General features: G+C 38.1%; 1 protein-coding gene across 3 annotated transcripts in view; it reads left to right on the top strand.

The window, feature by feature from the left end:
• The window catches only part of TSPAN12 (tetraspanin 12), a 77401-nt gene extending 65800 nt beyond the window's left edge, over positions 1-11601 (top strand). For 2 of the 3 annotated variants that reach the window (XM_037058807.1, XM_037058809.1), the window contains one exon: positions 10642-11151. In XM_037058807.1, the coding sequence (XP_036914702.1) occupies positions 10642-10944 (303 nt within the window). In that variant the 3' untranslated portion in view covers positions 10945-11151. Of the gene's footprint in view, positions 1-10641 lie in introns of all 3 variants that reach the window. The other variant, XM_037058808.1, reaches the window with a different exon arrangement.
• Positions 11602-25160: the final 13559 nt, after the last annotated feature.

The following is a 25160-nucleotide window of genomic DNA, read 5'->3' as shown; positions in this document are numbered from 1 at the left end:
TTTATTCCTTCTCTGAGTAACAGGAAACACCTATAAATAGGGAGCTAGAGAAGAGCAGGGCGTGTGGATGTGAAGAGAAATGCTCTTTGTCTCTGGCTTGCAGGACAAAAAACCCAGATGATGACAAGTATGTACAGTTGCCAGTGCTCACAGATTGTAAATGGGTATGTAGGGATGCTCCCCCAAGTTAAATATGGGGGCTGCTCAGGGTGAACCATGTGGAATGGGTTGTTTGCGGTTTTATTCTCTCAGTTACGTGTTATCTGCCCTGTGAGTTGAGAGCCACGAATTAACAGTCAGCCCTCACCAGCCCTCCCCCAGATTGGAGGTCCTGTCCCTACTCATCTTCCTACCTGGCTGTCCTTGTCAAGTGGTTTTTGTTTTATAATCTATGTGCATTCTTTTTCCTGGGCAGTGTCTCTGTCCTTGGCACTTTTTGTTAACACTCTTCTCCTGCTAACATCTTTCACCACTTAGAAAAGTGGGTCAAACTGTTTGTTTTGACTAATAGAAACAACTCTTATTTTGTAATCTTTACACACAGCATCTTAAACCCATACATATTTCCTCAGCATTTCTTAGACAGAGGTAGAGACTTGACAGAGTGTTGTGGAGGCAGAAGGAGACAGTGGGACTTGGGGGTGTCTCCCTCTGGGAAGCTCATGCAGTTGTGGTGTTGATCAGTTTTCTCCCAGGCAACCCTGCTCTTAAATTACTAGTTGGATTCTTCTCAGAAAGAAGTAAATGGCCACACTGGAAACAAACACAGTTCGGGGTAAGTGTCAAAGAGAAGTCCAAGGCAAGGAAGTGAGATGTAGCAGCTTAGGCCTCTGTCCAGGTACTGGCGAATTACACTGACCTAAAGTGAGTCAAATTTGCATAGAAATGGTTCTGGAAGCAGTGGCTAGAATAAGAGGTCGGAGTTAGATGATCTTGAATTGGGATGCAAGAGGAGCCTGACAGAGGGTGTTCTTAATTGCCATTGTGTTTGCGTTTGAGATACAGAGAGCACATGGTAGGGTAGAAATTCACTGGGCTGTTAGCAAGGTGCAGAAAATGTGTGGGTGGCATGGGGCTGAAAAAGGCTATTCCAAGCAGAGAGGCAGCAGTGCAGAGTTGAAGCTAGAAGTGAGACAATACCGTGGAACCCGGGGCGTGAGGAGGGCCACGCAGGGCTGGGCAGGGTGGCCCGAAATCTGAAGCACCGGGATGATCTGATAATGCATGCATTTTCTACAGAAGTCTTCGAATAGCTATGGAATAAAAAAACAGCAAACATGTCACAAAATTGAGATGTTATAAAAGGATGGTCTAAAACAGAATAGTCCTGGGATTCTGATTGATTCAAAATGAAGCTCCATTCTCAGATAAACACACACAGAATATCCTGCCCAGATAGTAAACGGCAGGCAGCTTTCAGGCTCAGTGGCTAGTGAGATGGAATATCCCCAAGAAGTGCCATTCTCAGGGTTCTTTTATATAAAGTCAAAGACACTGGCTCCTGCTTCTCTGTTGACTTCATTATCTGCTCAGCAACTGCTGGCAGGGACCATCTGGCCTCTGACTCGGGTGGTATCTGAGCATTATCATTCAGAGTCCTGCAGGGCGGCTTTGGGCTTGGTTGGGGGAAATCCCTTTATCTCCAGGCTTTGCTTGATCTAATCAGGCCTTGAACTATCCTGCCAGTTTGCTTCAGGTATGCAGATGCATTTTTCTTTTCTTTCTTTCTTGAGATAATTCAATTGTGAGTTTCCTATTACACATTCACTATTCAAACAACTTTTCCCCTTATGCTTTATTTGTAGAGACTTGCAAATTTTGCCTTTAGAATATACTGACATGAAAGCCATAGTGGTATTTTGACCTGGAAAAGTACCTCACAAAGTGACAATTTTGGATTTGTGCTTAAAAATCATTGTATGAACAGATAACGGGTGAGGTGAGGATTGGGTCTCGCTTAAGGCGGGGAAGTCTTTAGGAAGCTGTTGCAGGTCCTTCATATGTGTGACTGTTAGAGGAGGGAATGAAAGTGAAGGATAGGAAAGCTGGAGAATGAACAGACTAGGTGCTGAATTGCTGTGGGGAGTGAGTGACAGGGAAGTTGCAAGGACATTTGACTTTGACTTGGCTCTGAGTAGATGAAGCCATTTTTTGAGAGGGAGAGGTTGGCTTGATTATTCCACTTTGGAAATGCTGGGTTTGAGGGTCCTGTCCTGGTACTCCGTATACTCCCAATAGGAAATATTAAGCTTTGGAAACAGAATCCGGCCAAAGAGGTGGATTTTGTGTGTATTAATTAGGGAAAGAGCTAACTCAGAATATAATAGTTTGAATAAGTCAGGAGTCTATTTCCTTCTCCTAGAACAGCCAACTGGTCCAGTCTGTCAGGAAGCTCTTCTGCACAAGTTCATCCAGGAGCCCAGGATGGTGAGGCAGCTTCACCTTTTTTGAATACTTACCTTCCAAAGTTGCTCCTGTTTTCCTTCAATTCCAGTCAGTGGGGAAAGGACATATCCCATACATGAAGCTCTACACTCATCACCGCTGCTCACATTGCACTGGAGAGGGCTCACGTGGCTGTGCATAGCTGCAAGGGAGGCTAGGGAATGTGTTCTCTGACTAACAGTCTGTGGACACAAGTCACTCAGAAGAGATGGAGAACAGACTGGGGTGAGTTGGGGGACTAAGAGGTTACAGGTGCTGTCAGTGTATATGAGCCAATGAATGCATGGGAGGAAAGAAGACCATAGGAAGAGATGATGTGATGTATGCAGCCAAGGACAGAAGTTGGGCAACAGCAACACTTAAGGGCAGGGGAGGAGTCACCAATTAGAGGCAGAGAAGAAATGGAAAGCAGTATCCTGGAAGTCAGAGGAGGAGAGGTTTTGAAGAGTGAGTTTTCCTAAATGAGGAAGCATTGTTCAGAGTAGACTCTGAGTTCTGTCCTTCATTTTTCTCACCTTTTTTTTTCTTGGTCAGCTACAACCTGTAAAATGAGTATTACCAGAGTGCTTAACTCGTAGGGTTGTTTGGAGAGTTAAGTGAATTAACCTATTCAAACTCCTAAGAATAGTGCCTATATGTAATATATACTACTAGTAGTAGTTGAGATCAAAGTAAATCAGAGATTGAAAAGTACACATTGTGCTTTTCAAATAGGATGCATATTTACGACTATATATATTTATGATCAAGTATATTTACATGCATGTCTCCTTTAAGCCCAAATACAAGTCTTTGAAGACTACAGTATTATTATCTCCATTTTACAGATGAAAAAAAAATCTGGCCCAAAGAGGATAAGTGACGTAGCTAGTCATAGAGCTGGCTAATTGATTTTAAAGCCCATACTTTTAGACACTAAAATTTTGAGATGTAGAATGCATGGTGAGGAGCAAACTGAGAGTTTATAGATTTTTTTTTTACTTCTAAACCTCACTTTTCTTATCTATTAATTAAGATAATAGTAGTATCTACCGCACTGTAGTCTTACCAAGCTACTCAGTGAGAAACCCTTAGCAAACCACTTGACACATAATAAATTTAAATCTTCAGTGGTGGTGACTAATGACAATAATAATGACAATAATAATAATAATGACAATAATAACAAGTAATTCATTACCATATTTATTAAAGTAAATAGAAAAGTTACCAACCTAGGATTAGAGTTTTCACTAGCCAGATTGCTCCTAGTTTTGCCTGTTAGGACCAGAAAGTATGCATTTTCTGGTTATGTATATTTGTGCTGGCTGAAGGTAGATTTTTAGGTCAAGGTTTTCGGGACTTCATGTGGTTTCCCACTTTGCTTGTTTTAACACCTTCCCACTTACAGATGAACATCTAGGTGGACAAAAGGACCCAGTGAGAGACACTGCTTGAACAAGCAGTTCATAAAGGTTCTAATCAGCTGGACAGGGAGCACCTGCTGCTGGAACTGGCCTTACCACGGAGGGGGACGCCTGCTGGGCTACTGACTCTAGTCTCTTTATGACCACTTTTTTTTTTAAATAAAAATGAAAAATGTTCACTAAATACAGTCTTTTCAATGTGATGATTCTACCTATCTAATGGGGAACTATTATCAGGATTAAATGAGATATGAGGGCCTGTTATTAGTAAAAAAGAAGAAGACTTTTCTACTGCATATCCTATGCAAGGTTTTGGTTAACCTTACTGTTAAGGCAACAGAAAGTCCTGTAGAGAATTTTATTACTTGCTGTTTGATTTTCTTAAAGGATTTAAAGCATTTATTTCCTGCAGAACTATGATTATCAGTGGAAAACTTGTGGTCCAACCTGTTTAAAGCTTATGAACTGCTATCACTCAATTTTTAAAAAATATTTTATTTATTTATTTTTTAGAGAGAGGGTAAGAGAAGGAGAAAGAGTGGGAGAGAAACATCAGTGTGTGGCTGCCTCTCATGTATCCCCCACTGAGGGCCTGGCCCACAATTCAGGCATATGCCCTGACTAGGAATCGAACCAGTGACCTTTTGGTCCACAGGCCCATGCTCAATCCACTGAACTACACCAAGACACTAAGTCTAAAGAAGAAAAAAACATAGATGTGTCTTTGTATAATCTATTGTACTATTCACAGATATTTAGTTGCATAAATGAACATTTTTCTTAAATGAGTCAGAAAAGGAAACAGAAGTGATAGCCAGGGCTATCATTCAATTTTTTAATTTTAGAAGAAATAGAGCAGAAGATTATATATTTGTACCTGATAATTAACACAGTCATTTCAAACTTGAAAAGTATGTTTATTATCAAAAATAAATTATAAAAATATTATACTGGCTTGTACGGCAACTAGATTTTATTTATATTTTACTTCATAAGCACACGAGATCCATCTAACTCTTTGACATAGCCTGTGAAAGCCATGGCTGTTTTCTAATTTTAGAAACTCATTTTGGAGACAGATTAGAGGATAATTTCAGGGGTATAATTTCCTCAAATGAAGTGAGGCATTCTGACATGCCTTCAAATAGATTCCAGGAAATGTAGGGATTAGTAATTTTTCTCTGATAATAAGGTAATATTATTTACAGATAATAGTTGACCAGAATTTTAATGTCCCTGCAAGTAAAGTAGATTAGCCAGTATGTCTTATATATAGCTGTGGTTATTAACACAGGGCTAGCATAGCTTTATTAGGAAGAAAACATATTCAAGATAAATCAACTCAGTATTTTATTTTGAGAAAGGTAAATAAGTACAATTCAGTTCTTTGCTATTAGGAATAAAACATGCTTTGTGAAATGGAATGCAATTTCTAACTCTTAACACTTCTGTTTCCTTTTCTGACTCATTTAAGAAAAATGTTCATTTATGCAACTAAATATCTGTGAATAGTACAATAGATTATACAAAGACACATCTATGTTTTTTTCTTCTTTAGACTTAGTGTCTTGATTTTCAATGGAAATATCCAAATTTATATAGAAATGTGTAAACCTTATGCATGATTATTTGACTGGCTTAAACTAAGTTCACAATTTGTGCTCAGATTGAATTACTTCAATAACAATAATGCAGAAAGCACCATAAACCCACAGCTGTTTCCATGAAGAATTTAGGGTGCCTAAGAAGGACAGTTATTTTATTAAAAAAATTAAAAGTCTGGCAAAATACTGTCTTATCAAGAAGAGGAATGTTCTTTTGGAAAGTTAATCCTTAGCATTAAGTAATTGTGTATATGAATCACTAAAATTGAGCAATATGCTGAAGGTTTCTACAATGCTTTCTGGGCCATCAAATATTAAATTGTGTTAGTATAGAGATTTGTGTTTTTATATATTTATACCCTGTATCTTTTTATTAAATAAATGATTTAATGCAGTGCACAAGAAGAAAGATACAATGAATTAATAATAAAATATGAATAGCATTGGAGAGTAAGGAGTAAGAACAGAGTAATTAGACATGCTTGATCTGAGATCAGATGGTAGGGTTGTGGAGTTTCATATTTGCCTCTTAGATTTCGGAAATCCCAGATGAAAAGGAGACATAATCATTTGCATGATTTAGTGTTAGAATTGAATATTCTACATTTCCAAAGGAAGCAAAATTCTAAAGTATTTTTTTCAAGTGGGATTTTTTTTCATCTACTACTCTAAGTTACCTAGGAAAGTACCTTTAATATTACTTTTCACTAATGTTATTGAACAGTTTCTTATGGTGTTCTTCAGTACACTTTAGTGGAGAGGAATATACAGGGGCACAGGCTAACTTACTCCATTTGGACATAATTTAAAATACATAAAGATGTCAGTAGATTTCACTTTTTAAATAATCTGTAGATAAGACCCTCTTCTGAGAGACTCTTGATAGAGAAGCATAAGTTATAATTAATGAATTGTAATTACAAACAAGTACTTAAATTTTGTCTTGTTTTGAGGGGTTATCTATATATTTTGTAAACTAAGTGAGGAAGGGATAAGACTGACACATTGTAAATTGAGGAGGCAAAACTAGAATCTTTGCTTTGAATAAACAACCCTTGCCCACCTCGGCATGGACACAGTCTTCAGGGCCTAGTGTCAGGAAGTAGACCTGGTCCTGACTCCATGCCATGTGAGACAGTCCACTCCTCTGGGGTACCTGAAAAGCTATTTTTCATGGGATCCAAACTCACAACAACCTTGGCTGGCTTAATATTTTATTGCATTTCTAATGTTTTAAAGTTAAAATCAGTATTATTCTCAAAGAAACATTGATAAAATCAGCATAATCCAGAAAGGGATAATCAGAATGGTGAAGTGTGTATATTTGGAAAATTTGGAGGAAGTAGGAATATTTAGTCTAGAGAAGAGGATGTGAAGCGATGATTCATCAGACATGACTCTCTGACTTATGGAAAAGGGATTGTCTGAGGGCAGAAATAGGACCGGTGCATCTTATGAAGTGACAGGTTCCAACGAGGAAATGCTTGTTAAGAGCCACTGTTGTTCAAGTGTGGGTAGGGGTGTGTAGTGAGGCCAGGAGTTTCTCTCTTAAAAGCTTTTTCTCTGATGTATCTGTGTGGGTGTGACCCATACTTTCTTGTTCCTTTGCACCTCTTGTGGTTTTTGTTGCTGTGGAACACTGGACATTTTAAATAATATAATATGGCAACTCAGAAATCAAGTCCTCCCTCCTCCCCAAACTTTGTTGTTTATTGTTGTTATTTGTTCATTGATGACTTTCCTAAACCAGTTTGTAAGGTCTGTATTCTTTGCCATGTGTGACCAGGGAAGTCTCTGCTTAGTTAGCTTAGTGGTCAGTTAATGAATGAACAGAGATTTCCTTAGATGCCTGGAACCAGTAAGTCTCCCAGCCTTTGCTTTGGGTGCACAAAGCTTCGAGGTTAGCCAGAGGTGAGATCTTAGGGCTTTCTTAAGTTATTCCTCGGTATGTGCACAGTCTTAGGCATGAGCACAGCTGTACTCATATGTGTAACTTTCTAAATTCCCACAAATATATCAGAGCTTTGCGAAGGCCGCTCTGCCCCAGCTTTAAGTTTTTTGACTTGGACATTGTATGCAACTATTATCCACTGTCTCAGGCGGCCTGAGTATTATCCAATGCTCAGACAGCATTGACTCAATCAGCACGAATATTTCTTAAGTGGTTTACCTTTAATTCTAAAATTTAATTTAAGTATTATTAATATTACCAAAATATTGATAAACTGAAGACCTGGCGGCCATTTTATATCCATTTCTTTAATGACAGACGTGAAGGTCTGGTGCGGCGTTACTTGACAGTGATGTTAAATGATGTTTCTATAAATTAACCTTCCAAGTGTGTGAAGTGAACCTTTTAATTTTAACTATTTTTAATGTGACTTTTTCCAGATTGTGTTAAATACTTCTTTGCTTAATGAGAAAGCTAGTGATCTAACGTCTCAATGGCAAATAATCATTTTGGATAATTACTTCACTGTCCTGAGAAACGGTGAGGGCACATCAGCTCCGTGGGCAAGGGCTTTTGCATCTACACAGGTGCTGGCACCAAGCTGTCATTTTGTTTTTTTCATACTTTTTAAAAGTGTTGAACCTCATACTTGTTCATTAATATCTGCTTTTCATAGATTTTCATCTGTTTTAATTTGAATTTTCTAATCTTCTGTGGGCTGACTAGATAACAGCTTACACCTACTGAACTCTTACCACTACCAAACCCCACTCTAAGTGTTTAAATGTGTTTATTCTTTTAATTCTCTCAAAGTCTCAAACAGGTAGGCATTATTATTATGTATGTTTTCAGATGAGAAAAACTGAAGCACGACATAAAAGTAACATGCCCAACGTCACATAGCTTATAAGTAAAAGAGCAGGGATTTGAAATAAAGAATTCAGGCTCTGCAGTTCATGACTTTTAACCATTGCTCTATACTGTGCCACTTAGGATGCTTGTTAGAGTTACACATAAACATAAGCACGAATGGCCCTGGCAAACTAGCTGAGTAGAACTCTTTGAAAAATATTTGAATGTTGGTGAATTATCTTTGCGATATGTGTTTTGGTTTTCCACAGGGCATGTGTGTACACATGCATGAATATGTATACGTGCGTAATTGTAGGTATTAAATAGTATGATGGCCAGAGAAGTGATCTTATTAAACCAATGTTAAATAGTATTAAGTTATAACTATTTTAATTTCACTTTTGGTTAACTTGATGAAACTTTGATAATCTTCTGCTATTACATTGTGCACCAGAAAAGGCAGTTATTGAAATGTGTCTATGACTAGTTTTACATGATTTTTATTTCTTGAGAAGAAGAGCTTACTGGGGTACAATTACTGATCAGTGACTTTGGAAATCTGAACATTATGTGTTATTCATTGCTCCCTTCCAGTATAAGCATAGTTAACAACTGACTCTCGCCTTCCTTGATTTATTTGAATTCTTTTTTTGTGTAATCTAGAGAAGAAAACAAGAAGGCAATTATTTAAATAATTATCAGTTTCTTTTTATTTAAGGAGCTTCTTCAGTAGGGTAAGTACCCTACTCACTTTTACCCCAAACTCAGAATAAAAACTTTGAAAAGTCAAGTTCTTATTGTTGGGAGATAATTGTCCATGTGTTTCTTGCATTTCTGCATATTTTGTGAGCAGAGTCTCACTGACTGCTGTTGTTTTGGGCTATCTTTTCAAGGGTTTTTGCATAGGAAACAGCCTTGAAAACTAAGAAAGTGTATCACTCCAGAGACAAAGGCAGGTTTATTTTCTAATATAATGAAGATAATATCTCTCTCAAATGGAAAGGACAGAAATTCTTCCCACCTGCTATAAAATATTAGGGTTCTCTAAGCTTGGGGTCCCTCTCTCATAATATAACCTATTGTGTGCTCAGGGGTTATCTCACTATCTTCATGTTGCCCTTGGGACTTGAGAACTGGCACATTCTCTGGCTATTGCTGTAGCTATGAGAACTTTCATTCATTGTCTCTCTCTTCTGCCAGCATCCATGAAAACTTGACAGGTTAATTTGTTAGCTTCCAAGTACAGTAACATCTCAGAATCCTCAAAGTTTTTGAAATTTGTTATTGTTATAAAATTCTTTCCCAGATCTTTACCTTAATTTAGAATGAGCTTCCCTTTAGAAGAGTGAATTTTCATTTATTTGCTATGGAGTCAGTAGAGACATGGTAGGTAGCCTATGCTTTGGTCACCTGCAAGGTGACTTATGACAATTGTTAGCCATATTCTACCTTCTTTTTTTGTCCCTTATCCCCTATGTTCCTTAGTTGTGAATTTTTTCTCTTTTTTTCCCTCCTATTCTTTCTGTAGTACCACAGGTACTCTTATAGCCTTTTGAATAAACATGCAAACAAAAAACCTCACTAATCTTTTTAAGTCAGATGTTAAATTCTTACTTGGTAGAACTAGAACGTGGTGTCATGTCAGAAAGTACCATATGTGTATCTCTGCTGTAGGCAGAGGACAGAGGTGTGCATGTGGAGGGTAGCGGGATGGGAATAGACTGATTTCCACCTGCCAGCATGTTTCAGCTTCAGACTAGAGAAAAATATTCCTGATCCCTAGGGAAGAGCTTTTGACCAAATGAACAACAGTCACACAGTGAATACAAATAATAATAGTGAAATATCATTTTTGAGAATTTTGAATCAGCCTATATCATAAGTCTGCACTTTATGGCTTGTGCCCATATCTGGCCTGTTGCCTTTTTTGTTCATGAAGTTTCATTGGAACACAGCTACACTCGTTCATTTACCATTGTCTGTGGTTACTGTGGTGTTGCAGTGGCAGAGATAAGTAGTTGGAACAGAGGCCACATGGCCTGCAAAACCTAAAATGTATGTTATATACACTACCTGGCCCTTTACCAAAAAAAGTTTGCCAGCCCCTGCTCTAGATATGTTTTTATAGCAGTAGTTCTCAATTCCAGGTTGTAAGAAGACAGAAGAAGGTAGTGAGCTCCTCAGAATCACCTGGGCAGGCTTTTCAAAAAGTTCCCATCTCCGTCACCCCTCCGGCTTCTTGCAGGGGTCCCCAATTGGGAATGCCTGTCCTCAATTTTGTGATTCAGTCCTTTGGTTCTATCAACTGATACAGATTGTTTTTACTACTTTGACCCTCTGTAACACATCCAAAGTAATATTGACTGTGTTATTTCTTTTACAGGGTTGTGGGAAGAAAATGTATTCCTTTTTGAGAGGAACCAAACAACTGCAGGTCCTGAGGTTTCTGGGAATCTCCATTGGTGTGACACAGATCCTGGCCATGATTCTCACCATTACGCTGCTCTGGGCTCTCTATTACGACAGAAGGGAGCCTGGGACAGACCAAATGTCCCTGAAGAATGACACGACTCAGCACCTGTCATGTCACTCAGTAGAACTGTTGAAACCAAGCCTGACAAGGATTTTTGAGCACACATCCATGGCAAACAGCTTTAATACACACTTTGAGATGGAGGAATTATAAAGGATGTCAAATAGGGAACCATAAATTTATTTTATTGAATTTGTGAATTTTTGAGCACACACTTGTCTCAGAAATGTATAGAAATAAAAATGTTGCCATAAATCAATGCTTAAACATTTAATTTTGTATCCTTTAAAATAAAGAGGGAAAAGTTTCATATTTTATAAGTCCCCACCTGGGCAATAGTTTATAATGCTGAGCACAGATCTAATACCCACTTTATAGCTTGTGTAAGATTTTTACTGAACACGGCTATGCTTTGAGGTTTATGCTTTGATAGAAGTTGACCAACATTTCTGCATCCATGCAAACCAGCCCTGCGATGGTGGGATTGGAGCTACAGTAAAGTTTGATTTACTTCCATAAGCTTGCTAATATATGAAGTACCAAGTAACTGCTAATATAGGAAGTTAGACAGTACTAATGATTTGTATTAATTGATGAGATAGTCTTTTGAGAATGAAATACATTAGACACAAGAAGTCTGAAGATTGGTGACTGCCTAAATGTGATTTTTGCTAGTTACTAAAGTATTCTTAACTACTTACAAGAGTAAACTAACACATTGTCTTAAACTGATCAGGGATCTATGTGTATACAAGAGTCTGTTTTCAGTGTGTATAATTCAGTAGATTTCAGTTCTTACAATGTTAATAACAATTGTGAAAAGGATAATTTTGTCCTTTTTAACACCATTATTTTAACTTTTCCTGTTAATAGAGTTTTAAAATTCTGTCTTGGTTTTATATTATACACATAACTACTAATTTAAATACTTAACCACTAGTTTTTAAAAATTGCTAGTGTGATACAGAGGAGTCACTATAATTCAGAATGTAGTCTGGTCTCTAGGGAGTATTAATAAGAAAGTTTACACATAACTCTGTTCATTCAGCAAAGACTTGGATGCTTTCTTTCTGCCAGACTAAGACTCTTTTTGACAGTAAACATGTTTTAAAGAAACTTATCTTTGTCTTCCCCAAACCAAAAGCAACAGTCTCCAAGTCTGAATATAATTCTACAGAGAATAGTGTTTCCTCTCTGCAGTGAAATGCTGTAATAATTATAAAAACAAGTGACAACTTAACTAGAGAATTTCTTTGCTTTATTTCACTGATGACGATACTATGGTGAATTACACAGATTATTAATTTTTTACAAGAGTAAAATATATTTATTTGAAATGGGAAAAGTGCATTTTACTGTATTTTGTGTATTGTGTTTATTTCTCAGAAAATGGAGAGAAAAGTAAAACATGTCAATAAATATTTTCTAGAGAGTAATAATTTGTCTAATTTTTATAGATTGTAAGCACTTTTACCACTCAAGAAGATTAACAAAGGAAGAAGAATGTGAGAAGAAATGATTGAATGTAGTAATAATAATGATTTTCAAACTTGAGCTAATCTGTAAGAATATATATCTTCACTGAGAAAAGAAAAAATGCTCACTCACTTTTCAAGTTTGATTTTGAGCTAAGTGATAATGTAATTGGTTGATAAATATTAAAATGTGCCCATTTATGTTCACTTATCTCCTTGATATTTTCATATTTCAGTTTTTAAAGTAATTTAAGAGAAAATAAACCTAGGGAATACAATATTTGAAATCAACTGCTAGATTTAATCTTTTCCATAGATTTAGATGACAATAGAATAAATTAGCAGGATACAAAAGATATACATTAGCAGAAATCAAAGGCATTTTTGTATACTAACAATGAAACAGAAGCGGAAATCAAGAAAAACTCCCATTTGATATAGCAAAAAGAAAAATAAAATATCTGGGAATAAACCTAACCAAGAAGGTAAAAAACCTGTATGCAGAAAACTACACAACACTGAAGAAAGAAATCAAGGAAGACATAAATAAATGGAAACATATACCGTGTTCATGGATTGGAAGAATTAACATCATCAAAATGTCCATACTACCCAAAGCAATTTACAGATTCAATGCAATACCTATTAAAGTACCAATGGCATATTTCACAGACATAGAACAAACACTTCAAAAATTTACATGGAACCATAAACAACCCTGAATAGCAGCTGCAATTTTAAGAAAGAAGAACAAAGTAGGAGGGATCACAATACCTGATATCAAACTGTATTGCAAGGCCACTGTAATCAAAACAGCCTGGTACTGGCATACAAACAGGCACATAGAACAATGGAACAGAACAGAGAGCCCAGAATTAAACCCAACCCTCTACAATCAATATTCAACAAAGGGGGCAGTGACATAAAGTGAAGTAATAATAGCCTCTTCAACAAATGGTGTTGGGAGAACTGAACAGCTACATGCAAAAAAATGAAACTCGAGCATCAACTTACACCATACACCAAAATTCAAGGTGGATAAAAGACTTAAATATAAACCATTACACCATTAAAGTCCTAGAGGAGAACATTGGCAGAAAAATCTCAGATATTTCACGCAGCAACCTTTTTACTGATATGTCCCCTAGAGCAAGGGACATAAAGGAAAAAATAAACAAATGGGATTTCATCAAAATAAAAAGCTTTTGCACGGCTAAAGAAAACAGTATTAAAATAAAAAGAACCAACTGTTTGGGAAAATGTATTTGCCAATGATACCTCAGACAAAGGGTTTAATGTTCAAAATATACAAAGAACTTACACGACTCCACTCTAAGAAGACAAGCAACCCAATTAAAAAATGGGCAAAGGATTTTTTTCTTGATTTCTGCCTCTGCTGTTTCATTGTTAGTATAAAAAAATGCCTTTGATTTCTGGATATTGACTTTGTAACCCGCTGTTTTGCCAAATTCATTTATTAGTTCGAGCAGTTTTTTGGTAGAGTCTATAGGATTTTCCATGTACACTATCATGTCATCTGCAAACAGTGACAGTTTTGTTTCCTCCTTTCCAATTTGGATGCCTTTTATTTCCTTTTCTTGTCTGATTGCAATGGCTAGAACTTCCAATACTATATTGAATAGAAGTGGTGAAAGTGGACAACCTTGTCTTGTGGAAAGCATTATGCTGAGCGAAATAAGCCAGGCAGTGAAAGACAAATACCATATGATATCACCTTTAACAGGAATCTAAACAACAAAACAAACAAGGAAGCAAAATGTAACCAAAGACACTGAAACACAGAACGTGCTGACAGGGTCTAGAGGGGAGAGGGGAGAGAATCACAGGGGAAAAGGGGAAGTACTCACATGAACAAGTATAAAGGACACATGAACAATAACTAAGGTGGGGGGCAGAGATGGGAGGGAGGTGGGGAGCACTGGGGGAGGGCAGGGCTGGGAATACAAGAAAGAAAACTGTACTTGAACAAGAGTTAAATAAAAAAAAATTTAAAAAAATGGGCAAAGGAATGAACAGATACTTCTCCAAGGAGGAAATACAGAGGATCCAGAGACACATGAAAAGATGCTCAATATCACTAGCTATTGGAGAGATGCAAATTAAAACCACAATGAGATACCACTTTACACCAGTCAGAATGGCCATCATAAACAAAGAAATAAACGACAAGTGCTGGAGAGGTTGTGAGGAAAAGGAGACCCTAGTTCACTGTTGGTGGGATTGCAGACTGGTAAAACCATTATGAAAAACAGTATGGAATTTTCTAAGAAAACTAAAAATAAATATGCCTTTTGACCTAGCAATTCCACTGTTAGGAGTATATCCTAAGAACCCTGAAACACCAATCTAAAAGAACCTATGCACACCAATGTTCATAGCAGCACAATTTACAATAGCCAAGAGTTGGAAGCAACCTAGGTGCCCATCAGTAAATGAATGGATCCAAAAACTATGGCACATTTACACAATGGAATTCTATGCCGCAGAAAGAAAAAAGGAGTTACTACCCTTTGCAACAGCATGGATGGAACTGGCAAGCATTATGCTGAGTGAAATAAGCCAGGTCGTGAAAGACAAATACCATATGATGTCACCATTAACAGGAACCTACACAACAAAACAAACAAGCAAGCAAAATATAACCAAAGACACTGAAATACAGGACAGGCTGACAGGGACCAGAGGGGAGAGGGGAAAAGGGGAAGGAGTTACAGGAACAAGTATAAAGGACACATGGACAAAAACTAAGGTGGTGGGGGGGAATGGGAGGGAGTTGGGGAGAACTGGGGGGAGTGGGCTGGGATGGGAGTAAAAGAAAACTGTACTGAACAATAATTAAATTTAAAAAATCTTTAAAAACAGTATAAATTAATCAGAATCAAAAGCAATCTTTTTTATAATTTCCTTAACACCCCAATTCCCCATAATTTTACCTAAAATGCCCAAGTAATTAAAACAGATCTGAGAGTTATTTGAAAATTACTTGGATAAGGGTAACATTTCACAGCTTCTCTCTTGATGTCACAGAAAGAACAAGCAAACATATATCATATTGAACTTGGTAAAAAATCTTTTCAATTTATAAATGAAAGTCAGTTTCTGCATTTTTAGACTTCAGATATTTTGGTATATTACCTGATTTTAATGCTCTCTAGAATAGTTGGTGTCAATTTAGACGACCATACACCGAGGCACTTGTGTACCGGGAACAAACGGCATTCACAGCAGATGTCTACAAAAACTGCTTATGGTAGCGGTGCACCTGGAATAACAACTGCACAGGACTTTAAAAGTGTAATGTGAAAGAGCTGAGGGAGTTCACTTTTTCGGTACATTGTAAACAAAATTGTAAACTGGTTCTCTGGGAATTTTTAAAAGCTTTTGTGAAAAACACCACTTTTGGAAAGTAACATTTAAGAAGATTATGTTTAGACTGATTCATAGTCAACTCAAAGTGCCCAAGAGATTTAGAGATGACAGTAAGAGATGGTGTGTGTCTTCTAGCACTGTAAAATATACAGTTAATGCATACAGGCACATGCAGTCAGTGGGGCCTTGGGTAGCAACAGGAAACAGAAGGGAATAAAATTAAGGCAGCTAAACAGAGGAGAGGACCTTCACGCTGAGTCCGAAAGGAAGAGTGGAGCTTAGCAAGTTCACAGAGAACATGCCATGTGCCACTACCCTGAGGTTAAAAAGTATATGTTATATTGGGGGCAGGACCCATCATTCAATGTGTTTGGAGCATAGAATGCTTGAGGAGATAACATGGTAAAGGAAATGGGTGAAATCTAGATTTTTTGATGTTATTCTATAAGTTCGATGGAGAGCCATAATATTTTCAAAATGAGAAGTGGTTGGTGTTTCACAAATATTTTTTTTTTGAATTCTCTTTTCCAGGCTCTACTTTATTTTATTTTTTAAATATGTTTTATTGATTATGCCATTACAGTTGTCCCATTCCCCCCTTCATTCCCCTCTACCCTGCATACCCCCTCCCCCCATTATCCCTGTTTAGTTCATGTCCATGTGTCACGAGTACTTTAGATTCTATATTTCCTATACTATTATTGCCCTTCCCCCTATTTTCTACCTACCATCTATGTTACTTATTCTCTGTACCTTCTCCCCCCTTCTCCTCCTCCCACTCTCCTGTTGCTAACCCTCCATGTGATCTCCATTTCTATGGTTCCACTCTTGATCTAGCTGTCCTCTTAGTTTGCTTTTGTTTTGTGTATGATTGTTAATAATTGTGACTTTGTTGTCCTTTCACTGTTCATATTTTTTATCTTCTTTTTCTTAGATAAGTTCCTTTAACATTCCATATAATAATAGCTTGGGGATGATGAATTCCTTGAACTTGACCTTATCTGAAAAGCACTTTATCTGCCCTTCCATTCTAAATGAAAGTTTTGCTGGATAAAGCAATCTTGGATGTAGGTGTTTGGATTTCATGACTTGGAATACTTCTTTCCAGCCCCTTCTTGCCTACAGGTCTCTTTTGAGAAATCCACTGACAGTCTGATGGGAACTTCTTTGTAGGTGACTGTCCCCTTATCTCTTGCTGCTTCTAGAATTCTCTCCTGCATTTTAATCTTGGCTAATGTAATTATGATGTGCCTTGGTGTGTTTCTCCTTGGGTCCACCTTCTTTGGGACTCTCTGAGCTTCTTGGACTTCCTGGAAGTCTATTTCCTTTGCCAGACTGGGGACTTTCTCCTTTATTTGTTCAAATAAGTTTTCCACTTGTTGCTGTTCCTCTTCCCCTTCTGGTACCCCTATAATTCTGATGTTAGAATGTTTAAAGATGTCCTGGAGGTTCCTAAGCCTCTCCTCATTTTTTAAAATTCTTGTTTCTTCATATTTTTCTGTTTGGTCATTTTTTTCTTCCTTCTGGTCCACTCAATTGATTTGAGTCCCAGTTTCCTTTCCATCACTATTGGTTCCCTGTGCATTTTGCTTCATTTCACTTAGTGTAGCCTTCATTTTTTCATCTAATATGTGACTAAAATCAACCAGTTCAGTGAGTATCCTGATCACCAGTATTTTGAACTGTGCATCAGATAGGTTGGCTGTCTCTTGGTCGCTTAGAAGTATTGGCTCTGGGGATTTGAGCTGTTCTTCTTCTTGAGCCATAATGTTTTGGTCTGTTTGCGCCTGTTACATATGAGGTGCAGAGCCTTAGGTATTCACCAGGGTGAGGCAACCCAGTTCCTGGGTTGTGATACTGTATGTGGGGGCAGGGTCAGAGAGGGGCAATGGCTTTTTTCTGCTCTCTCAGATTTTCATCCCCTCTGCCACTTCCCACAAGCAAATTGGGACCTTCTGGTGCTGGCTTCCAGGTGTGTGGTCTTGTGCACCCTCCAGGACCCTGTTGGTCTCTCTAATGAGCTTTCTGTGAGCCTGGGAGCCTCTCCCGGCACCTTCACCCCCAAAAGACTTTCAAATTGGTGCTTTTAGGCTTTATTTCCCAGGGCTGGGGCCCTGGGTTGTGCAGTCTGTCTCACTGCTTGCTTCTTTGCCTGGTTTATTGGTCTGAATGAATGGTTCATTGTTGTCAGACTTTGGTACAGTTCAGTTTTCTCTCTCTCTTCTGGTTGTGTTCTGGTTTCTAAATCTTTGTTTTTCATAAACCTGGTTGTGCAAGGAGGTACAGTGTTTCCACCTATGCCTCCATCTTGGGCAGAAGTCTCGTGTTTCACAAATTTAACTGGGTTAGTCAGAAGGTGAGAAACCTGGGAAAGGAGATAGGAGTACCCATTGCACAGCTCGCCAGGATGGTGGTTCTTTAGCTTGTCTAGGTTTGGCATTCTGGGTGGGTAGACACCGGAGACTTTGGAGTAGGGCTGGCTAGTCTGATGTTGCTGTGGCCTTGGAGAGAGAGTAACCCTCACCAGCACCATGGAAGTCAAACACAGTCCATGAAACAGGTTACAACAGGGTAAATCTACAAAAGATGGACAGCAGATTAATTTGGGGGAGTATGGGATGAGAAGTGAAAGAACTGAAATTTCTAGATTTAGTACCTGGTAAATTGGCAATGGCTTTAACCTAGGTAGAAGGCTGGAGGGGGAAATGGGCATGTGGGAAGGTGATTGATTTGGTTTGGACACACTGAGTTGGACGTGCCTGCAGGACATGCAGATGGAGATGTCTGCAGGCAGCGGTACCTTCCAGTCTGGAGCTCTGGAGAGCTCACTGTGGAGCCTGAGAACCTTTGTGCATTGCTTTCCAATTTCAGGAAGGCTGACAGAAAATGGGCTGAGAACCAAATCCTCTATGAGGAGAATCTTAAGCAGGATGCTGCAAGAGCTCCCTTTTATCTGAACTCCCACTCCTGAGGATGAGTCAACATAGGTAAAAAAGCAAATGAATACATTTAAGCTTCTGTGGTGAAAGGAGCCAACCCCCCACCCCAAACAATACTGCCAACTGCTATGTGCCTTCACCCAGCCCCTTTCCTATTACCATACTGTGATTTATAAATGGATTTATCTTTCCTATTAACTGAATTCTTATTTCCTGATTTAAGCACCTTGTAGAACATCCTATGGGAGACTTTTTGATATCTTGAAAGTGCATTTATTTTCTATTCTGTTACTGTAATCGGCCTTCATCTTATGCATTTATGGGTGCTTACTATATGCCAGGCCATAGGATGTTAGGTGTTTTACACATTTTTCTGCTCTTACAACTGTTTTGCAATCTGTAGGCACCATTAACCCCATTTTACAAGTGAACAAAAGGGATTTGATGAGACTGAGAAAATTTATTTAACTAGCAAGAGTCAGTGCTCTCGGCATCCTTTCCATTTTTTGATGTGGCGTCTTCACAGTCTGTGGGGAAGCTCAGCTGATGCCTTACATCAAAAAGCCTGATCCTGCAACACATGAATCAACATCTTAAGGTTTGGTTTGTCTCCAAAGTCTGTTACTCCTCCACTCATGACAATGCCTTTGTCTATCTGATTTCATTCTTCTTATTTTCCCAGAACAAGTCCTAATCATCCAAAGCATTTTTTGAAGCCATACATTTATCCTTTTTCTCCACCTCCCATTGATCTATTTTGCATATACATGCATAGTCAAATTAATTTCATTAATCAACTTTATTGAGATTATATATGTACAATATGTACGTATATCTATAGATATACTCATTTAGCTGTATATATAGAGAGCTCATATAAATATACTCATGTAGCCATATGGATATAGATACATATAGGTATATAGAATATATATTATATAGAATATATATCTATAATATAGATTATATAGATAGAGGTATTATATATATTATATAGATATATATGCCTCACCTATTTTTAACTCTCAGTTTTCCTTGTCCACTGGTCCCAAATGGCACACTCTACTTCCATATTTCAGATGGCAGGCTGGAGAAGGGAAAGTAAAAGGGGCAGGGGGCATGCTCCTTAGGGATACACCCATAAGCACACATCACTTCCATTCACCTCTCACAGCTGTAGAGATGAGGATGGGGATGGGTGGGGAGTAGGGGGTGAGGGGTGGAATGGAAAATAGTCTTTGTTCCAACACACATATATCTAATTATACTAGTAAGTTCTGTGGCCACAGGAAAAGGGGGAAATGGATACTGTGTCAACTAGCAACCTCTGCCACATTTCTCAATACTTGCAGGATAGAATCTACTTGAACTTACTTTTCTAAGCCCAAATTCTAATACTTTCCTACATGTCACTATACACCAGCCAGATGGACCAACCATGCTCTACTCATTGCTTCTAATATCTCTCATATCCCATGCCTCCTTGATTCTGCTCACATTGTGGTGCTTCTCTGACATACCTTCAATATTCAAGGGTTCACATTGCACTCAGCCTTCAGGTCCCAGATCAGCAGCCACTTCCTATATGAATCTTTCCCTTACCATTCCACCCAATAGCACTCCTTCCAACTCAGAGCTCAGCATTTATTTATTGCTAGTTCAGTTCTTGTATTTTCTGTTTTATAATATTATGTAGCTTTATCCTTGTGTTTTTTTATTTCCTAATATTATTTTTATTTGCTCTTTATTTGTATGTGTGGTCTTTCTTGAGAACAATACACAATTTTGTATCCCACTCAGCATTTTGCATAAGGCTAGGCAGTGTTTCTTGTCTAACAGTTGCATATTTTTTCACTATGTACATGAATTAATAAATGCATAAATTATGAGTCCATTTAATGAATCAAAAGTCATTGTTCAAAATTATTCCAATAAGGAAAGACTGTGCTAATGGAGGTCATCTATTCTTGACCCGGGTAGAAGACACTGGGTTATCATGAGCTAAGTACCCATTTAGCTGTAAATGGATATAAATTGAATTTGCAGAATGTGTTTAAAGCTCAGTCAAGTCTTATAAATGTCTGAGTGAACTATCAAATTGTACTTGTAGTCTAATAATGTAATAGTGTCTTAGCCATGGATGGTGTGGCTCAGTGGGTTGAGCATTGTCCCACAAGTCAAAAGGTCACTGGTTTGATTCCTGGTCAGAGCACATGCCTGGGTTGTGGGCCAGGTCCCCAGTTAGGGGCATAAGAGAGGCAACCAATTTTCTCAATGCTTTTTGTCCTCTCTTCCTCACTTTCCCACTCTCTAAAAATAAATAAATAAAGTCATAAAAAATAATACTGTCATAGATTTATAAAATGCTTTTGTGCTTAACTCTATCTATATCCTCTAAGTTTTTCAAATGGAAACATATACCATGTTTATGGATCAGAAGAATTAACATCATCTATATGTCCATACTACCCAAAGCAACTTATAGATTCAACGCAATACCTATTAAAGTACCAATGGCATATTTCAAAGATATAGAACATTTCAAAAATTTATATGAAACCATAAGTGACCCTGAATAGCTGCAGCAATTTTGAGAAAGAAGAACAAAGTAGGAGGGATCACAATACCTGATACCATACTGTATTACAAGACCACTGTAATCAAAACAGCCTGGTACTGGCACAAGAACAGACACATGGACCAATGGAACAGAATATAGGACCCAGAAATAAATCCAAGTCTCTACAGTCAATTAATATTTGACAAAGGGGGCAGCAGCATAAAGTGTAGAAAAAATAGCCTCTTCAACAAATGGTGTTGGGAGAACTGGACAGCTACACGCAAAAAAGTGAAACTTGAGTACCAACTTACACCATACACCAAAATAAATTCAAGGTGGATAAAAGACTTAAATATAAGCCGTGAAACCATTAAAGTCCTAGAGGAGGGTATAGTCAGGAAAACCTCAGATATTTCACGCAGCAACTTTTTACTGATATGTCCCCTAGAGCAAGGAACATAAAGGAAAGAATAAACAAATGGGTTCTCATAAAAATAAAGTTTCTTCAAGGCTAAAGAAAATAGCATTAAAATGAAAAAGGACCAACTGTATGGAAAAACATATTTGCCAATGATACCTCAGACAAGGGTTTGATCTCCAAAATATACAAAGAACTTACACGACTTCACTCTAAGAAGACAAGCAACCCAATTAAAAAGTGAGCAAAGAACTTGAACAGACACTTCTCCAAGGGGAACATACAGAGGGTCCAGAGACATATGAAAAGATGCTCAGTATCGCTAACCATTAGAGAGATGCAAATTAAAACCACAATGAGATACCACTTCACACCGGTGAGAGTGGCCATCATAAACAGAGTAGCAAACAACAAGTGTTGGAGAGGTTGTGAGGAAAAGGGAACCCTAGTGCACTGTTGGTGGGATTGCAGACTGGTGCAACCACTATGAAAAACAACATGGAATTTCCTCATAAAAATAAAAGTGGAACTGCCTTTTGACCTAGCAATGGAATTGCTAGGATTGTATCCTAAGAACCCTGAAATACCAATCCAAAAAATCTATGCACCCCAATGTTCATAGCAGCTCAACTTATAATAGCCAAGTGCTGGAGGCAACTTAGGTGCCCATCAGTAAATGAATGGACAAAAAAACTATGGTACATTTACACAATGAAATTCTATGCAGCAGAAAGAAAGAAGGAGCTCCTACCCTTTGTGACAGCATGGATGGAACTGGAGAGCTTTATGCTAAGTGAAATAAGCCAGGTGGTGAAAGACAAATACCATATGATCTCACCATTAACAGTAACCTAATCAACAAAGCAAACCAGCAAGCAAAGTATAGCCAAAGACACTGAAACTGAGAACAGGCAGACAGTGATCAGAGGGGAGAGGGAAGGGGACAGTGGGGGAAAAGGGTGGAGGGTTTACAGGAAGAATTATAAAGGACACATGAACAATAACAAGGACAGGATGGAAACAGGGGAGGGCTGAGGTGGTGGGGAGGAGTAGGGGAGAAGGCAGAAAACTGTACTTGAACAACAGTTAAAATAAATATAAATAAATAAATAAATCCTTTAAGTTTTTAATCTACATTTGTTTACATGGGAGTATACAGAGTAAAAACTGAGTTCACATTGTTGAAGACTCATTCCTCAATATGTCCTTACCATTGATTTTAGGGTCCATTGTTTTGATGAGAGACACTTTTCTGATGCTCAAATATTCAGTCCTCACTTCTTCCTGTGGCGGCTGTAGACTAATTCTCACTGGTGTCCTCATGCCTGTGGACAGTCACTTCTAGATTTCTAGCCACTTTCTGGATTGACTTTTGCTTTCTCTAGCCCTACAGTTATGTAAGACTCTAATTCCCTGTGTTAAATCCTTTTCTATGCAAAATTTCTAGACTGGAGTCTTCTCTCCTCATGAATTCTGAGACAAAACAGAATTACCATCCATGATGGTGATGAGCAATGACTGAGACTGAGCTAGAACCAATGAAAGACACAAGGAAAAAATGGTCAAAAATTAAAATAAAATGAACAGATTATTTACAAGAAGCCATTTAAGGGGAAATTATGAGGAGAGACAATTTTTATCAGTTACAGTGACAAAGTGAAGAAAAGGAGATGCATGCTAAGAAAAAGGTGTGATATTTGTCAAGGTGAAGGATGACTGGCCAGAATTCAGTTTCAGTGTAAAAATATTCCCACACATGTAATTCCGGGGTCAGTTAGAATAATGTTACCAAAATAGTAGACAAACATTATGTCTGTTGGGATGGTAAGATAATCAAGGTCTCCGGACCTGGTAACGCAGAGAGCTGGAAAGACTCCAAAGTCCTGAGTTAATACAGGGAATCTGTAGTACTGTCCTGGTTACATAAGAGTAAATTGCTTCTATGACCTTTACTAACTGGTCCAGGGAAGAAGCATTTGCCATATTTAATAGTGGTGTGCCGTTAACCACATTTTAAACAACTGTACAAGTGGCAATGCTACCTGGTTATATTTATGCTAATCACATAATTCAAAATCCATCTTTCTTTGGCATAGACCTCATAGGTGAATTAAATGGGAGCATTAATAGAAATCCTTACTCTCTATCTTTCAAATTTGATAGTGCCATTAATCTCTGAAATATTATTGGTGATTTTATATATTTGAAGGGAGGAGTTATTCCAGCCACTTTCATTCGATCCTTCTTGTTCCCTAGATTGAGCTAAAGTGGATATACTTCCTGTTGAATAATGTATGGTTTGCATTTTAAAAACTGCATAGTTAAGCACAGGGGAGTTCACAGACCCGTTCAGTCCACTATGAGATGAACTCTTATTTTCCTTTTTCTACATTATAATAAAGAATTTCTAATCCCTCAACTCCATTTAATGTAGGGAACTAACTGACTTCTATAAATTTCTACTCTGACTACTAAACCACACTGATGTAGGATGTTGCTGGGTTAGTGTTAGCTCTGAGCTAGTTCAATAATCTCTGAAGAGTCTGCATATTTCTCTTTCCCCAGGGCATAGCCACACTAAATAACTGCAGGTGCTTTGGGGAACTGAAGGAATACTTACACAACCTTCTCACTGTCCCCATGGCAGGATTACCTTAGGGAATCTGGACTCCCCTTCATTTAAGGGACTGACGTTTATGAATTGGCTCAAGTCCGGGAACTGAGTGACAAGTTGTGACTCTCCATTGTGTCAATTAAAGACTGTTCACAATAATTAAAGACTTAAAGCTTATTTTTATACTATAGATTGTCCAAATATATTTTCTCTAGGAACACCATAATCAATTAGCTACCAAAAATCTCGGTGTGTTAAGCTACTTTGATTCCTGCTCTAGTCCTGCTGCTCATTTTTATAACCACCTCCAGCTTTTCTTTGGGATTGCAGAGCAGGGAGCCTATTTCAAAGGGAGCAGCATTCAACATCATCACTGCCTTGCAGTACTCTGAGCATTGTAGTGTGTCAGTCATTTCCTCACCAGTGTATTTCTCAATGTGTTGGTAAAGGTAGTGTTTTCTGAGAACTCCCCTTTGGACAGGGTTATAAGCTGAGTGAGTGGCTCACACGTTGTAAATTCACTCCAAATCCCTGTCCCCTTAAGCCTTTGAATCCTTTCATCAACAATATACCAAGAACAGCCCTGGCTGGTATAGCTCAGTGGATTGAGCGCGGGCCTATGAACTAAGGGATTGAGGTTCAATTCCCAGTCAGGGCACATGCCTGGGTTGCAGGCCAGTTCCCAGTGGGGGACACCTGAGAGGCAACCATGCACTGATATTTCTCTCCCTCTCTCCTTCCCTTCCCCTCTAAAGATGAATGAATAAAATCTTTCTTAAAAAAAACCAAAAACAATATACCAAGGACATTCTGGCACCCCAACATTAATTGGCATACTTACATATATAGTACAATTGTTAAAACATAAGTAGACAGTGTAACACACAAATCTTAGGGTAAGTTTTGTGCATGGAAAGGGAAGAAAAAATTGGAATCTGGAAAGCTTCACTTGTAATTTTAATGTCATTTCTTT

The sequence above is a fragment of the Sturnira hondurensis genome, unplaced genomic scaffold, assembly GCF_014824575.4.
Source record: "Sturnira hondurensis isolate 20B ecotype Veracruz unplaced genomic scaffold, ASM1482457v3 Scaffold0010324, whole genome shotgun sequence".
NCBI classification, from domain to species: Eukaryota; Metazoa; Chordata; class Mammalia; order Chiroptera; family Phyllostomidae; genus Sturnira; species Sturnira hondurensis.
Note: the sequence above shows the minus strand (reverse complement) of the source record. Positions and strands in the feature narration are given on the sequence as shown.